This window comes from Muscardinus avellanarius (assembly GCF_963383645.1).
Source record: "Muscardinus avellanarius genome assembly, chromosome: 4".
Taxonomy (NCBI): domain Eukaryota; kingdom Metazoa; phylum Chordata; class Mammalia; order Rodentia; family Gliridae; genus Muscardinus; species Muscardinus avellanarius.
The window spans coordinates 39,961,301-39,978,981 of record NC_137789.1 but is presented as its reverse complement, the minus strand read 5'-3'; the positions used below and the strand labels follow the sequence as shown (position 1 = coordinate 39,978,981).

Below are 17,681 nucleotides of genomic sequence, written 5' to 3'. Positions count from 1 at the left end.
AATACAAAGCAGAGTTCCACCTGAAAAGACCTCAAGAATCGGAGGTGCCTGCACTAACTTAACATAAAGAGTAAAGTAACTCAGGATGGTTTTAATTTGTGATTTAAAATAAATATTTTTAAAATGTCCTCCACTCATCAATAAGGATAATGAAAACATCCAGGTACCAAAGTTGAAAAGGACCTCTTTCAGAAAGTAAAAAAAAAAATGCTTTGAACGTTTTATCCAATCAAATAGTCTGAGCTGATGAACATCTGGGGATGCTTTAAAATAGAAGCACTGGAGTCAGAGATCTCCTTCTCACAGTATATATGAAACGTTTATACTTTCCCTGGGTGTGATATTTATCCAACTCATCCAGCACAAAATGGAATGGGCTTTTTTCATTAATCAAAATGAACACCACTGCTGAGACATGGCAAGAAGGCACAAGGCCAGTATATTACCGTGGCATATTTTGCTCATTCACAGAAAATCAAAACTCAGATTTCTCTCCTCTACTTGTACAGAGAACTAAAAATGACATAGATTTCAGTCTTTTCTTAGAAGACAATAAGGAAACTTTTTAAAAAAGATAATATTTTCCCTACACAAGTTTTGAGCTCATCCGAATCTAAACTCTGAATCCCTGCCCATGTGAGAGCTTCCTCAGTTTTCCTACTGTGAGTTAACAGTGTTGCTTGTCATTGGCTGAGAAGAGATGTGGAAAGGCTCACTCCATTCCTCAGTGCCACAATACCTTACTGTATGTAGCTTGGTCTGACTTCATCATCTTTGTCCAGGGCTCCAAGAGGAGGAGGAGGATATACTCTTCTACTGTATCAAAAAGGTCTTCAAATGGTGGCTGTATTTTCATATAAATTTCTCTCTTCTTTTCCTGTTCAAGTCCAACATCAAGACTGGCCGATGGAGCAATGTATGTGGCAAAAAGATACTAAGGGAGGATGGGGAGTAATGGAGAGGACATTAGGAGAAACCACAATGGTTAGCGAACTTAGAAAAGGCATTTGAAAAGCAGCAAGAGAAAGCAAACAAGCCCAAGTGGGGTTTATGTTGAAAACATGAACAAAACAACATCAGATAAAGTAATATACTTATCCAAGTTTGTTTTCCCTTTTCTTTTTCTATTTGCACATTGATAATAGAAATTAGTCAGTTTTTCTCAGGTGACAAAGTTCTGAGGATGGACTGGGTATTACCATGATTGATTTGAGGTTATAAGCCTCTCCTTTTCCCTTGTGTTCCCAAAATTTCTAACACTCTTGTGCTACTTTCTAAAGTGGTTTGAAATGTCCCCACTCTTATTTTTCTCCTCTTTCTCTCTCGCTCTCTCTTTTTCTTTCTTTTTAACAATTCTGGGCATCAAACTCAGGGCCCTGTGCATACTAAACAGGCACTCTGCCACTGCATTACACCCTGAGTCCTGTTTGAAAATGCCTATTTGGAAACAAAAAGCAAGAATACATTATGACTGAAACTGTGACTATTTGTAATTTACTCGGGATACCAAGCAAACTATCTGCCCTACCTAATTGAACTGCAGTTCTAAGACTGTTCTAATTGTCCCTTTCTGCCATAAAATGACTCTATCTGTAGTGCTCTGGGGGAAATATAGAACGGTAATAAAAGTAAATGGAAAAATATACACAGAACTTCCAGCAAGCTTGTCAATGATATCCATTCCATTCTCTCATTTGTCTCTCAAGAATATTTATTTAGATTTGAGGTGTGTGTGTGTGTGTGTGTGTGTGTGTGTGTGTGTGAGAGAGAGAGAGAGAGAGAGAGAGAGAGAGAGAGAGAGAGAGAGAGAGAGAGAGAGAGAGAATAGCGATGGTCAGCCGCCTCTGGTGCACACTGAATCCATTCCCTTCTCTCTTGCTTCTCATCTTGCCTTCACTTTCTGTTCTAGCTCTATAATTTACTGTTGCCCTCACAGATATGTAAACACCACTCTACATGGTGTTTCTATATCTATTATTATAACTGCTCTGTGGACACTTCATGCCAAGCTACTGCATGCTACTGTATCCAGCTGCCATGGGCTTTGACCTTCTGGAGTGTACTTCATGATTTTCTTGAGAACAAGTTTCTCTTCAGAATTTACCACATTAGTGGCACAACTTCCTCTCTCTCACCATACTCTTCATCCTTTCCCATCTCCCAGTGAGCTTTTCTTCACTGTCAGCACAATCTGCAGCTTTTTCCTGTCCTCTAAATAAATTGTGCACCACCTAGTTTCTCTTATACTCATGGACACTGTGCTGTTAAACTCTACAAAGCTCTACCAGATAAAGATTGGGTATATTCTTCCAGAGTATAAGAGAAACACACACTGAAGACTGTCTAATATTTCAACTACGCTTATACGAGCATCCTTGATCCTTCCCCACCTTGATCAAGGCTCAATTTGGGGGTCAGTCTAATCATTTATTTTCCAACTCTATCCTCAATGTCTCACTAAAATCTATGATTTATAAAGAAATGTAACAAAACAAAACTGTGATTGCCAAACTTGCTAGGCTTTTGCTTATTTCAGATTAGCTCCATTTTCACATTTCTAAATGCTGCCTGCCACCCTCTTTAAAGCTCTCAGCTGTGCCTCTGTGCTTTTTCACCTTCAGTAGATTTTATCCCTCACTTCCCTGGAAACAAAAAACAAGCCCACTAGTATGGAGCCTTCAACTTCCAAGAGTTCTCTTCTACAACTTTTTGTTTATCTAATGTTTCAAAGGAAGACATCCTTTGAAGCCTAAACTGGACACGTATGGTCTGACTGCATTCCTCAGGAATATGAAACACTGGCTATTTCCCTTGATCCACTGTTCCATTGCTTCCAGTTCCTTCCTTAAGATACAAAGTTGTTCTAGTGATGTGATTCTTTCTTACTTTTCCCTACTTTTGAGATTTTGCCATCAAACCATTTCTCCACTTCCCTCTCCTCTAAAAATGTCCATACACTCTCTTCAATCTACTGCAATCTGGCTCCATAATCTCAATTCAAGAGCCCCTCTTCTCTTTCTCTCCCCCCCCTCTCTGTACACAGTATTGGGGATTGAGCCCAGAGGCATTCTACCTCTGATCTATACACCCAGTGCTTTTTATTTTTTAAATAGGACCTTGATAAATTCCTGAGACTAGCCTGGAACCTGCAGTCCCGTCTCAGCCTCCTAAGTACTGGGATTATAGGTGTGTGCCACCTTGCCTGGCCTTATGTAGCTTTGACACTACTGATTGTTTCTGCTCTTCTTGACTCTTTCTTCTCTTGAGTTCTCCAACACTTTCTCTTCTATGCCTGTTTCTACTCCTTCTCAGGCTCCTTTGATAAAGACTCTTCCTCTATTCCTCTTTTAAAAAGAAGCACTCAGTAAACGTCCATGCTCATCTACACATTCTCCTTTGCTCACATTCCTACAGTTTCTCTTGTGCCAGGCCTCTCACACAGACTTTTGTACTGCGCACTCTATACCCTCTATCCCTGCCACTCTTATCCTCGTTTCCCTCTTGCTGAGCTTCTATTCATCCTAAAAGACTAGGCTTCTTTGGATCCTGAATTTGGCTTAGGAATACATGATAGGTGCTCCCATAGACCCTGTGCCGTTAAATTCTACAAAGCTCTATGAAGACAGAGATTGGGCATACCTTATTTACCATGGATTTCCTAGCATCTAGCATAATGCTGAATATAAAATAAATGAAAGAACAAGTGAATGAGTGAATGACTTCATCTATTCCAAAAGATTTAGCAGTCAACTATATGTGAAAGAAACCCAAATATATGTAATTTTTGGCCTAATCCCTTTCCCTGAAAAGCCTTCATTTCCCCTTTGAAAGCCTACTTATTATAGTCTATGTCCATAAGCCCTCAATGACTCAATAATATAACAATTGCCTTTTCCCAACACCCCAAACCTCTCCCTTCCTTCTGAATTTCTAGTTGTAACAACACACCATTCATAGCATAATTTTTTTCCCACATCACAAATTTTGACTCTTGCTCACCCTTTCCTCTTTTCTCTTCAAAGGCAAGTCCTGTGAATTTAATCTCTACTATGAAACAAAGAGAAAATAGTAGGAAGCATGGTGACATGTGCCTATAATCCCAGAATTTGAGAGGTTGAGACAAGAGGATCACAGGTTGGAGGATAGCCTCAGTAAGTAGTGAGACTCTCATCAACCTAGTAGGACCCTATTTCAAAATAAAAATTAAAAATAGGGCTGGGGGTGTAGCTCAGAGGTAGAATGCCCCTGGGTTCAATCCCCTGTACCACAATAAAAAAAGAGAGAAGGAAAGAAAGAAAGAAAGAAAGAAAGAAAGAAAGAAAGAAAGAAAGAAAGAAAGAAAGAAAGAAAGAAAGAGAAAACAAAAGAAAGGAAACTATTATGAGGAAATAAACAGCACCAGTTTCATCCCACAAGAACAACCCAGTTTTCCAACCAAGCGGAGCCAGACCTTTCTTCCTGATTCTGTACTCTTTTTGCTCTATGTAGCCACAGGGTTCCATGCATATGGAGCTATAATTAGGATACTTACATGTCCCCAGTCTGGCGCAAGCCTGCTCTGTGGGTGTAATTATTAACTGTTCCACTTTCACTATCAAAAGCATCTGGGTCTACACGATAAATTCTACAATTAGCCTATATTTAGCTGCCACCCATTAAATAAAATTGTGCATTTTGTCTAAAACAAGTCTCCTAGAAATGCTTGACACATATTAAAAGCCAAGCATAAAGGAAACAAAGACAGAGGATGTCCCTTGCTAAGAAACAGACATTTGTTTTCCAATCATATGAACTGTATAGCTATTCTCAAGAGCTAGAATCTCAAATGAGAAACTTAGGATGAAGCCTCACAGGCTTCCCTGTCAAAATACATTAAATGCACCTAGATGGGCATTTTACTTTTCCTCCTACTTTATTTATTTATCTTCCTCATAGCCAGTGTATCATAATATTATTCTCTCTGTTCAAGTATCAGCCCCACCAGGGTAAACATCATAGTCCTTAAGAGTAATATACTACCCTACCTCCCTGATTCTTAACCCATGTTATAAAATCACAGAATGAAGGTGTCAGAAAGGAGCCTAAGAGGTCATCCGTCTCCTGGCCTTCCAAGTCTATGTTATATGCATTTATTGTCTTTCATGAGGCTGAAACTCTGCTCCTCCTCACCCCCACCCTCAGGGTGGTAGGGACAAAGGTGATTAAGGGGATAAGGACAAGAAAACAAAATTCAGCTGTCAATCCTTTGTCAGGTTGTACAGTAAACTTATCGTATATTCAACTGTCATATGGCATTAAATTCTATTCAGATATATTCATATCTTTCTAACAATCAAGGGACAATCTATAAGTGGATAACTGACACAAGCACAAGATTTGTACTCATACATATAAAACAAAATTAAAAGCTAAACATCTTTAAAATCTTTATAAAGATAAAAAATTTTATAAAAGTCATTTGTAAGTCTCTGTAACGACTTTATGATGAAGTATAAAGACTGAGTCACATGATACCTGAATAACATGGTCTAATTATGTGTTAAAAATATTGCTTCAATATCCTGGGTCATCTGTGGCTTTGCTGGCCACCCAGCTCTTCTTTTCAAGCCACAGAGTAAATAACAACGAAGCTGGTGTTGGAGAAAAAAATGCTTCCTCGTGCTCTAGCCAGCCACTCTAATCAGAGGCGAGCAGAGATTCACTCACACACAGCTGTGGCTGACTTGATTCCAATTTAAACATTAACCTATGAGGCCTCAGCCGCCCAACAGGAGAGTTTTTGAGAAAGGATACTAGCACTGCCTGTGGTCACACTGCAGGCCTCTGCTCACAGCCCACTCTGAAGGCCTCTCTCCCAGAGACAGTCAAAGGTTATGTAATCAGGAAATACACAATGGGCGGCCTGCCCTGCACCTCTCTACACCTGTGCCTGTGACTCACTTTCTTGGCAACTGCATCAAATGGAGGGGAAGAAAAGCCAAGGCCTCTCCTTTAAAAAAAAAAAAAAAAAAAAAAAAAAAAAAAAACTTTTACAGTCTTGAAATTCTGGAAGTTCATTTTCTATTTTCTTGTTTAAACTCTTGAGACTATACGATGGCTAATAAGATTAGCAAGAGGAAAAAAGAATAGACACCATGGAGATAAGAGTGTGGGGGGGAGAAAGAATAAAGAAAAAATAGAAAGAAATGAGAAAAAGTAATAAAAAGGAGATGGAAGAGAAAAATGCTACTTTTATAGATATTTTTCTTTCTAAAGGACATTAAATGAAAAACACTACTAGCCATGTGTGGTGGCACACACTTGTAATCCCAGCATTTGGGAGGCTGAGACAGGAGGATCACGGTTTATGGCTAGGCTAGTCTTAGCTATTTAGTGATAGGCCCTTTGCAATTCAGTGAGACTGTTTCAAAATAAAGAATAAAAATTAGGCTTGGGGTGTAGCTCGGAGGTAAAATGCCCCTGGGTTCCATCCCCAGTACTGCAAAAAAAAAAAAAAAAAAAAGAAAAAGAAAGAAAGAAATAGTTTTTAATATATGCTAGTTTGTTGGCACTATAGGGGAAAATGTTTCTGTTTACCTCTTGCTTTGTCTGAGATTAAATTGTCTCAGATTAGGGACACTATTCTAGACATAATAATTGCATTTTACTACATAGGAGGTAGATCAAACAAACTATGACATTTGTTATCGCAACTTATATTTTTTCCAGCCCTATGATATTTTGCATACAGGACTGAAGCATCACCAATTAATGGTTTCAAATCATTCTGAGTTTGAGTGTGCAATCCCAGAACTTGGGAGGCTGAGACAGGAGGATTACAGGTTGGAAAGAGCCTTCAAAACTTATGGAGACATTGTCAAAATAAAAAATATAAAGGGATAGGAATGGAGATCAAGGGTAGAGTACCCCTGGGTTCATTCCCCAGTACCACAAAAACACAATCATCTTGAAAGTATGTTAATAAGCATCTTAACAACCTCCTTTCAAATATATTACAATGCATTACAAACTTATTTTTGCCATGTTAATGTTTTCTTCTTGCATTATAAAGCCTATGTAAACATACCCAAGAAACAAAAACTGTGAGCTAAGTGGATGTAATTTTATTTTTTAACAATGTTCAAAGCAAAAAATAATAAAATAGTTCCCACACTGTTGGCTCTATTTGGGTTTCTCTTTGTACCAAGGAATAAACGACAGCCAAGGATTGGATTTCCAATTATCATGTTGTAGATGCATGGTGTGAAGGACTCAGCAAAGTATTCTTGCTGTGCCAAAGGTGAGCACACTCTTGGGAAGGCATCTTTTCCATAAGTAGGGGCCATTTGATGAGCTGCAGCTTGACACTCATCTGTGTTCCAATGAAAACAAGAACAATTTCTACACAGCCTTAAAAGGCAAGGTCAAGAATAATACCAAATGTTGTAGCACATGTGTTGATTTGTTATGTTACATTTCAGCTGTTAAGTTATGCTAATGGAACAGTTTCCCATACTTCCTTTTGATGTACTTGTTTTAATGATCATGTGTATGTATCTTCCTATGATGGCCTGGTAGCACTGATTGTGTGATGTTTTGCTGTCACCACCAGGCCAGAACTGGAAGTAAGAAAGAGAAATGCAAAACTTTGAAACTGTGATTAAAAATGAACCCTTCAGTATACTAAGGGTTCAGTTGAAGCCTGTGTGCTATGAAACCTTCATACTATCTTATGGGACATCTAGTAGATCATATTACCAGGTTAACTACAATTGGGGATACTTAAAAGATACATTTTTGGAATGTTCTCACCACAAAAAAATGATAAATGTATGAGACGACAAATATCTAATTACCCTGACCTGCTCATGACATACGGTATATATGGATCAAATCATCACATTGTTATGCCACAAATATGTACAATTGGTATGTTAATTGTACATATTTGTGCTTGTACATAATTGTACATAATTGGCTTATAATCCCTGCGCTTGGGAGGCGGAGACAGGAGGATCGCGCAGTTTCGAAGCCAGCCGTGCTGGCTTAAAAGACCCTATTTCCGAATATAAAAAAGTATAAAATAGGTCTGTGAGTGTGGCCCAGATGTAGAAGGGCTTCCAGGAACTCTAGTACCACCACAAAAATAAATAAATAAATAAATAAACAGTAGATTTTTAATAACTTATTAAAGTAGTCCAGATATTGAGAAAAACCTCATACCTTAGTGTTTTGTATCATTTATAAGTTCATTTTTTCTTACTTAACTACAAATGGAAATGGCAGCAGAAGGCATTTAATCCACATCTTCCCCATTCTCCTAATAATTTCCAAGATGCCCATTAAGAGAGTGTAGGAAATTGAAAGCTACTGCCTTTGCTATTTCTTCTCCTTTGGGTCAGGTAGCACTAGGGCTCTGCATGATAGGCTGACAAGGCAGTTCCAGTGAAGACCTGCCAGCCACCAGGAAGAAGAGATGGATATCCCACAAAACTCACAACATTGCTTTGTACATTCTAAAGTCAAAAGGAAGAAGATTATTTGACTCTGTGTTCAGTGATAACATGTTGGCAGCCTGAAAGGCTTGCCCCTCTCACAGAGCTGGTTGTTAAACTTTACCATCATATCACTGATTACAAGGCAAATATTCTTCTCTTTTTCCTAATATTATCACTAGAGAAAGAGGAAAAATGTAGGGAAAGGGAAAATGATACCAGCTAATTTAAATATTTAATGAAGGCAAAGCCATATCCCAGAATATACCAATTCACACTGGAATATGACAATTTATAACACAGTTCATTTACACACTTCATTTAATTGATATCCATTTTTTAAAAAATATATAGTAAACTCCCTCTTAATAGTTAAGAGCAGAATAAAAATATTGATATACTGGCGTCCCTTTTAGTAGTTAAAGTAAAGCTGAACCACAAAAGTCAATAAACTTTCTTCAAATTTCTGTTTATATTCTGAATAGTCTTTATTTAGAAAAGGGTGATGCTAAGCACCCCCAATGTTAAATTTAACTTCAGGCTGATAAGAAAATCATAAGAGGCAAGAAGTTAGTGGGGGTTAGGTGGGGAAATTTAACTTGCTCTCATAGAAAGTATAAGGAGCAGTTTTGAAGAAGAAACATTAAAACATTCAATAGAAATAAAATGGTCAATAATGGATCTTGATTCAGTTTCTAAAGTCCAAAGAGACCTGAATCACTTTACAAATAATCTTAAACACAATAAAGCAAATGTCCACTAAACTCTGATAACAATAACAACAACAAGCCATATTTCTGTACTTGAATGCAAGTAGCAAGGTTACGTGAGAACTTCTCAACTGGGCTCAATAACTATCCCTGGAATTTATATAAAACAATGATATGAAACTGTGCTCCAAACTGCTAAAGGCAAAAAAGAGTCCCTAGAGGTGTTTATAAAAGGAATATAAATTATCTGATACAGGATACTCTCAGAAATCACAAAATATTTATTTCAACAAAAGTCTGTTTTCATAACCATTCACAACTCTAAGTGGGCACAGAACATTATTATCTGAGTTCATATGAGGAAGAAAAAGAAAATAATGAGCAAGCTCAAGAAATCCAACATTTTTTTCTGCAAAGGGAGGAAAAAATGATGATTTTTAATGACTTCTCATATCCCACTAGGAGCTCAAAAACATTACTGAGAGCTATGCCGAAAGGGAATAAATTACAGATGGAGCTTTCCACAAATGGACTTTCATGTAAAAAAAAAAAAAAAAAAAACTTGTGTTTTTTAATTAAGAATCTTAAAGATGGGACCTAGGGATTTCAACATCCTGATACTGAAAGGCAAACTACTGCAGAAATCAACATGAGACGGAATTGCAAAAAGAAAGATAATGTGATGACAATCAAACTGAGAATTTCTGGCAACTGCTCAGATCCTACTAAGGAGAAGTCAAAGTAAACGAACCTAAAAAATGCCAATAGGATAAAAGAATAAAACAAACTTGAATCATTTTGGACAGAATGAAAAATCAGCAAGAGAAAACAGAATGTGTTAAGTAAAGCCAAAAACCAACCATAAACTTAAGGGACAAAATAGACTTAGGTTTTTAAGACTGTTTGGGGCCATTGCTCAAGACATTTTAAGCAAAATTGGTTAAGTACATAATGGAATAAAATAGACACACACACACACACACACACAGTCATTACAAAGCAGTCTAAGGTGACCTAAGAAACAAATGAGAATTTCTATCTTAACTTTTGTTTAGTTTTTAATACCCCTTTAACAATGGCAAGATATACATTTTAACTAATGGAATTATTTAACCTCTAGTAATAAAAGTCCCTTGGAAATCAGTAAAAGAGGAATAATTCAATAAGAAAATTATAATTGTATTGGCTTTTTTTTTTGCAGAACTGGGAGTTGAAACTAGGGGCATTCTACTTTAAGCTATATTCCCAGCCCCATTTTTTTTTATTAATTTTGAAACAGGATCTCACTAAATTGCAGAGGGCCTCACTAAGTAGCTGAAGCTGGCTGCAAACCTGGGATTCTCCTGTCTCAGCCTCCCAAGTACTGGTATTGCCACCACGTTGGACACAACTACGCCTGGCTTGTATTGATATTTTTAAAAACAAATGAACAATCAAGGAAGCTAATCTATGCTAACAAGGCACATAAGACTGACACATGAAATCAGAGCATCATATGATTACAATGAGAAAACCAACCATAAATCAGGCCGAGTGTTGACATTAACTGGCACACCACCTTGGAAAACAAGCTTACATGTTGTCGGTTGCCTGGAGTCAGAGAAGTTAACTGTATCATCTCTATGAATGTTCTTCTCATCAAGACCTGTCAGTAGGACTGAGGATCATAGAAGAAGACATCTCAGGACAGAACCTCAAGAGGCCATGGTCAAGGTCTGCCTCTGTAACGCTTCCCTGCCACTGTTAACCAACTCCTCTTCTCGACTGGAACATTTCCTTCTTCAGATATTCTGGTATCTACTTTACAATCTTATGGGCCCATGAAATTATTCTGTCTCTAGAGAACTGTTCATATCTGTTCTGAATTGCTACACATAAATTTCATAGTTTGTGTTTCAAAAAGCAACCTAATTTTTAGGTACCTTTGTGAGATAAGAAGAGACAGGAAGACTTTGCTATTGTTCCAGTGAAACTGGACTGTAAAGACAGTACATCTGGAAGAACAGAATATCATTACAGTTGAAGCTATGTGATGGTATATAAGGGCCCACTTAACTATTTCCACACAAAAGAAAGTTGTATAAAAAAATAAAAAACACCTGGCTAGTAGTCTTTTCCAAATAATGACTAACTTTAATTATATTATAACATGTTACTGAGAATATAAATAGGCTAATGAGCTCATTCACTTTTTCAGTAACCTTTGGAGCACCTCCAGTCCTGAACATATAAAGTAGTCAAAATGGACTATGTTCATGGATTCACAAGTCTAGTGCTAGGGGAAAAATGAAGGTGAAATTTGCCATATAATATTCATAAAGTTATTAAAGTGAATGATTAAACAAGGTGATAGATACTCTTTTCGTAGAGAAAATGAACAATAAGAAAGTAATAGATTAGAAGTTACAAGCAAAGGGTCTGGAGTCAGATCACTTGGTTCTAATTCTACATTCATTACCTGCTAAATAAATGGCTTAGAAAAGCACCTAAATTCTATAAGTCTGTTTCCTAATCTATAGTGGGGGGATAATACCAACATCTACCTCTAAGATTGTAAGAATTAAATAAAACTATCCATATAAATGCATAATCACAGTACCTAACAGAGAGTTAACCTTAAATAAATTTCATGTATAATGACTTCAGAGAGGTTCAGGTTTCAGCCTCATTGGAAATAAGAGGACTAAAAGAAGATCTTTGGAGATCTATTTTTGGTCCATAATCCTATAGTATTCAGAATCTTCAGGCTGACTGTGAGTAGCTGGTATGCATAAACACCAGAAATAGAAATAGGATAAATGGGTAACTGTATGCCAGAAAGCCAAGAAAGCTGGCAGCCATGTGTGTTTTTCCTGAATCGACATCACTAGCAAACACAGCAAAATGGGATGCAAGATGAGAACCCTGCCGATTCTGAGCTCAGTGATTCATCGTGCTCAGGAATCCAAGCCTGACAGCTGCTTGGGACACCATCTCTCTGGTAACAGAAACAAACAATGTAATTGTACAGCACTCAAGGAATAACCTAATGGTGAAGACACTGAGGTCTACCATAAAGCTGGAAAGAGGTTCATGGATTTCCACATTCAATCATCACCCAACCTCACCCCTTACCTGTGCCCATTCATATTTTAGAAAATACAGCTTGATTCTTAAAGCTGCTACTGAGTAAAGAAAGAATGAACTCTGTTGGTGCACCTGAAAACACACCGTCACCTAAAAGAGCAATTAGCTCAAAACACATCGATAAAAATGTCAAGACCCCACCAAAGGTTTGTTGTTGTTGTTGTTGTTTATTTGTTTTGTTTTGGTATACTGGGGATTGAACCCAGGGGTATTCTACCTCTGAACTACACCCTCAACCCTATTTTTTATTCTTTATTTTGAAACAGGACCTCACTAAATTGCAGAAGACCTCACTAAGCAGCTGCGGCTGGTCTTGAACCTGCAATCCTTCTGTCTCAGCCTCCCAAATTCTGAGATTACAAGTGGCCATCACAACCAGCTTTCACCAAAGTATTTAAGTCCTGTAACAGTCAAGTCAAGAGAGTAGTTAGATAATAGAGGTAATAGATGGCAGTGAGAAAAGAAAAAAAAAAGCTGATTATGATAGACAAATCTTCACCGCCACCCCTCTTAGGTCACAGCATGTTTTTCTCAAATTTGTGGCAACACCCAAGGTTTTGGTGATCTAAAGTTAGCTCAGGTGTCACTGGGAAATGTTATCAGGACAATGAAAATTGTATAGGGAATGGACTGCGTGGTCTTCTCTGATCTTTCTTAGCTTTCTAGGCTTCTCTGGAAAAGTAGGTGGGGTAGCCCATTCTCCAATCTTGACAAAAGAGTCCTTGGGGGCAGCCTCTGTGTGTGCTTTGTTCACCAAAGTGTTTCCAGCTCAAATAAGAGCTTATTATAAGGCAGATAGATGTCTGATAAATGTTTGTGAGAATATCAATAAAAGTCGTTAGGGTAAAGAAATGTATGCTTGTGATTTCTGGTCTAATAGCTATCCAGTTTATATTTTTCCAGTGTATATTAATTTCCTGTTTCTGCAATAATAGAAACAGGAATAGGAGCAAAGGGAACAAATACATTGACATCCTTGGAAAACCCACAGGCAGGACTACACTGCACAACTGAGTGGGAGCATCATTTGGATACATACTGTTTCTAAGATCACCCAAAAGAAAGCTGAGATTATTTGAGGCCAGAGAGGATAAAGATAGCAGTAAACAATTGCTGGATGAATATATTAATGAATTCTACATTCCTATTACATTACAGCTTACGGCTTTCTAAAACACTAATGCAGGATACAGGTCTGGTGACATTTGTTGGCTCTGCTTTTGTGTTTCCTTTTTCTCTCATAAAATTTTGCAAACACATAACTGGTTACAGTATTATAAACTCCAGAGTAGTTAACCTGGACTTATGTGATGGGATCCATCAAGCAACTTGTCTGTAGGAATGTGTATAAATAGAAATCAGTCTCTCCCCAGAGCATATTGCCAGAGAGTATTTTCAGGTAGTCAGATTACTGGGTGAAGATATCAGAATGGTTGAGGATACAGGAAAGACGTCAAATTTAGTCTAAATCTGTTAATGTGAGTAAAATAGGACAATATCTTCTTTGTTTGATGGGGTTTCATCAAAAGAAAAATTATTGCCGGGCGTGGTGGTGCACACTTGTAATCCCAATGCTTGGGAGGCTGAGACAGGAGGACTGCACAGGTTCAAAGCCAGCCTCAGCTATTTAGTGAGGCTCTCAGCAACTTAGTAAGACCCTGTTTCCAAATGAAATATAAAATAGGTCTGGGAGTATATAGCCTGGAGGTAGAAAAGCCCCTGGGTTCCATCCATAGTACCACCAAAAAAAAAAAAAAAAAAAAAAGGAAGGAAGGAAGGAAGGAAGGAAGGAAGATTATTTATGCTTCACAGGGCATAAATAAGATAAAAGGAGAGCAGGTTTCAGCTCAAAAATGAGAAATTAGGCTGGGTGTGGTGGTGCATGCCTGTAATTCCAAACTTTGGAGGCTGAAACTGGAGGACTGAAGATTTGTGGCCAGCCTCAGCAATTTAGCAAGGCCCTCAGCAACTTAGTGAGAACTTGTTTCAAAATAAAAAATAAAACAGGGCTTGGGGTTTATCTCAGAAGCAAAATGCCCCTGAGTTCAATCCCCAGGATCACAAAGAAGAGAGTGAAGTAAACAGATCTTTCACTTATAAGTATTTGAGGAGAGACTGATGACTTAAAAAATAACCAATTATATCTGCTGGTAAATAAAGAACTTATTCCATCTTTCATTAAGATACTATTATTTCTGTTTGTTTGTTTCAAACATGATTGGAATGCTCTCATAATTCTCTCTTCTCCTTTCGAATGAGCCCTTTAAGCTAAGAACTTTGTTCTAGTCATTTTTATATTCACAGGATATTAGTTCATAGATAGTAGTCTCTCAGTGAATGTAATAAGTAATCAACCAAATATTGTAAAAGAGAGTCTTAAAAAAGATTGTGCCAGCCTGTGGGAGGCTGAGACAGCAAGATTTCCGGTTCAAAGCCAGCCTCAATAACTTAGTGAGGCTCTTAGCAACCTAGTGAGATCCTGTTTCATAAAAGTAAAATAGGGCTGAGGGTATAGCTCAGAGGTAGAATACCCCTGGGTTCAATCTGTAGTATAAATTGTGATTCTGTGCAGTATCTATTTTTATTTAAATTGCATTCTGAAATCTAGAATAAGTACTAGCATTGGCTGAGTGAATAGTTATTGACCTAGGGGCTATAGTTCTATCCTATTTGCTTCAGTTACATCAAGTTCCTATTTTTCTTCCCTTTTATCCAGGTAATTGATAGAACCTTAAGTACTGACACTGATTATAACAATATTTACTTATTCCATAGAGTGCTCCATACCACAAAATACTTTCACCTACATTATCTTGTAAAATCCTTACAAAATTCCTATGAGGTAGATAGGGAAAATGTTTATTTGGTGGAGGAAGTGAAATGCCACCCTGAAGAAGTATATGTTCCTCCAGACTGAGCTTAGTATTGTCCCTCGCTACGTCACCTCGACAAAATGTGTCAGAGGTATAGTTTCCTGTTATCTGTAAAAATGAGGATAAAAATTGTCCATGTACTTACCATAGGTTATATACAAGATGGAATGTATAATAGAAAATATATGTTTACATTTAATACATTAAAATATGTTATAATTTATATATTAAACATGTATTTTCCACTTTATGTTTTACTTGGTACCTAACTTTTCAAAACCCTTGGCATATCTGAGGTGTCAGTGTACCTTTTCGCCTTGTGAGGGTCTAAGGCCTTGTTTCCTGTACCCTGTGACTCTTGTCTAACCCCATGGATGGTCCAAAGTCAACTCATGCTATGAACTGCTTTTCTGTGGCTTCCCTTATTAACTCAGTCATTTATTTAGAATATTTGTTATATTTATACAGTATTTCTAGAAATACTTCCAAAATGCCAGAAAAGGAAGTCTCTGGAAGAAGCAGTCACATCTTTTCTTATCCATAGTAAACAACATAAAAGCAAGCTGCTTTATATTCATCAAACCTTGGAGACAAAAAAGAAGCTTGCTTTGTCTTTGCCTGGATTCTATGTAAAAGAGAAAAGATATCTTCTAGAAATTCATGATCATCAATTTCCCTCATGTGAACTTAGGTTTCAAATTTACACTAATTGCACACCTCCCCAAGATAAGAAACTAGCATTAAAAATGTGTCTAGCAGAAGAACCATAGATAAAAATTTAATTCAAAAGCTCATAATTCAATATTACAAAACACATAAGGAAAGAATCCACCATGTCAGCAGAACTAATGAACAGCAGAATTAGTTCTTCCAAGAACTATAAATCATAGACTTCTTTTCAAGGTACTTTATTGTGTGTGTGGTATTGGGGATCAAATCCAGGGCCTCTTACATGCCAGGTAAGTGTTCTAACCACTGAACTACACCCAGTCCCCAAGTAATAGAATTATTGAATGAATTCTCTGGCAGTCAGACTCCAAGTTGATCCCCATGAACACAGTATCCCCTGTATTCATGCCCTTTCATGATCTCTTCCTCAGTGTGGGCATAATGTGTAGTTTCTAACCAATGGGATACAGAAAGAGTGATAGTGTGTGTGAAATTACATGCATATGATTGTATTACATGAGATGCCATGCCTGTCTTGGTAAGGAACTTCCCCCTTGATGTCTTAGAGAAGCAAGCTGCCATGTTGTAAGCTGCCACATGGAGAAGGTCACAGGGCCCTGAGCTGAGGGTGGCCTCTGGCTCACAGATACCATAAAACGGAGGCCCTCTGTTTGGACATTCAGATGTTGCTAACAATTCTGTGAACACTGAAGCAGACCCTTTCCCAGTGTAGATCAGGAAGTCTGTACAACCCTTGCCTTACAGAGAACCCTGCAAGCTGTATCCAAAATTCTAACACGCATAAACTGTGAGGTAATAAATGTGTGTTGATCTAAGCCAATAAGTTTGTGGTAATAGTTTTATAGAGAAATACATAACTTATACAACTACAACTGTAATACATGTTTAAAATAATACTTAAAGAATAAATAAAAATAAGACAAAAGGGAAAAATGCCGGGAAGATTTATAAAACATAAATATAATGCTTAATAATAAAAAACATAATCCTAAAATGATTTAATTCAGTGGGTGGAATAGCCAAATGCAATTTGCTGAAAAAATAATACATAGATTAGAAAATAAATAAAAGAAAATTTATCTGTTTTAATTTATAGCATACTACCCAGATATTAAAAGACAGAAAAAATTAGAGGTTAAGAGATATATGTATGTTCGGATCCAGGCATGGTAGCACACACTTGGTTTTTTTTAATTTTTTTTATTGGTACATTATATTCATACAACTTATTGGGGTAAAAAACTTGTGTGTACAAACATGTACTTATCGCTGATTTAACCCCTACCCAATTCCCACCCCATTCCCTCCCCGTCCCTCCCTCCCTTGCTTGGCTTAGTGATTGACTTCGATATGTTTAAGTACATTGTGTGCTTTAGAGATTTTCCTCTTCCCCCCTCCTTTCTCCTCCTTTAGGTTGTCTTGTTTGCTCCTCAATAGGATTTCCTCTTTCAAGAGTTCCTCTTATGACCCATTTCTCCCTAACTCTCACATATTAGGGAAAGCATCTGATTTCTTATTTTTTGGGTAGCACACACTTGTAATCCCAGTATTTGGGAGGCTGAGACAGGAGGATTGTGGTTCGCCAACAGTCTCAGCTACATAGTGAGGCCCTTTGCAACTCAGTGAGACCATGTTTCAAAATAAAGAATAAAAAACAGGGCTGGGGGTGTAGCTCGGAGGTAGAATGCTCCTAGGTTCTACCCCTAGTACTGAAAAGAGAGAGGGAGGGAGGGAGAGAGAGAGAGGGAGAGAGAGAGAGAGAGAGAGACAGAGAGAGAGAGAGAGAAGATAATACATTGCAAAGCACT

At 37.6% G+C, this 17,681-nt stretch overlaps 1 protein-coding gene across 1 annotated transcript in view; it reads right to left on the bottom strand.

Moving 5' to 3' along the window:
* Positions 1-17,681, bottom strand: part of RGS22 (regulator of G protein signaling 22) — a gene marked incomplete at its 3' end in the record, with an annotated part of 176,305 nt that overhangs the window by 72,358 nt on the left and 86,266 nt on the right. The window contains exon 14 of the mRNA XM_080694745.1: positions 740-934. Coding sequence (XP_080550871.1) covers positions 740-934 — 195 coding nt within the window. The remainder of the gene's footprint in view (positions 1-739; positions 935-17,681) is intronic.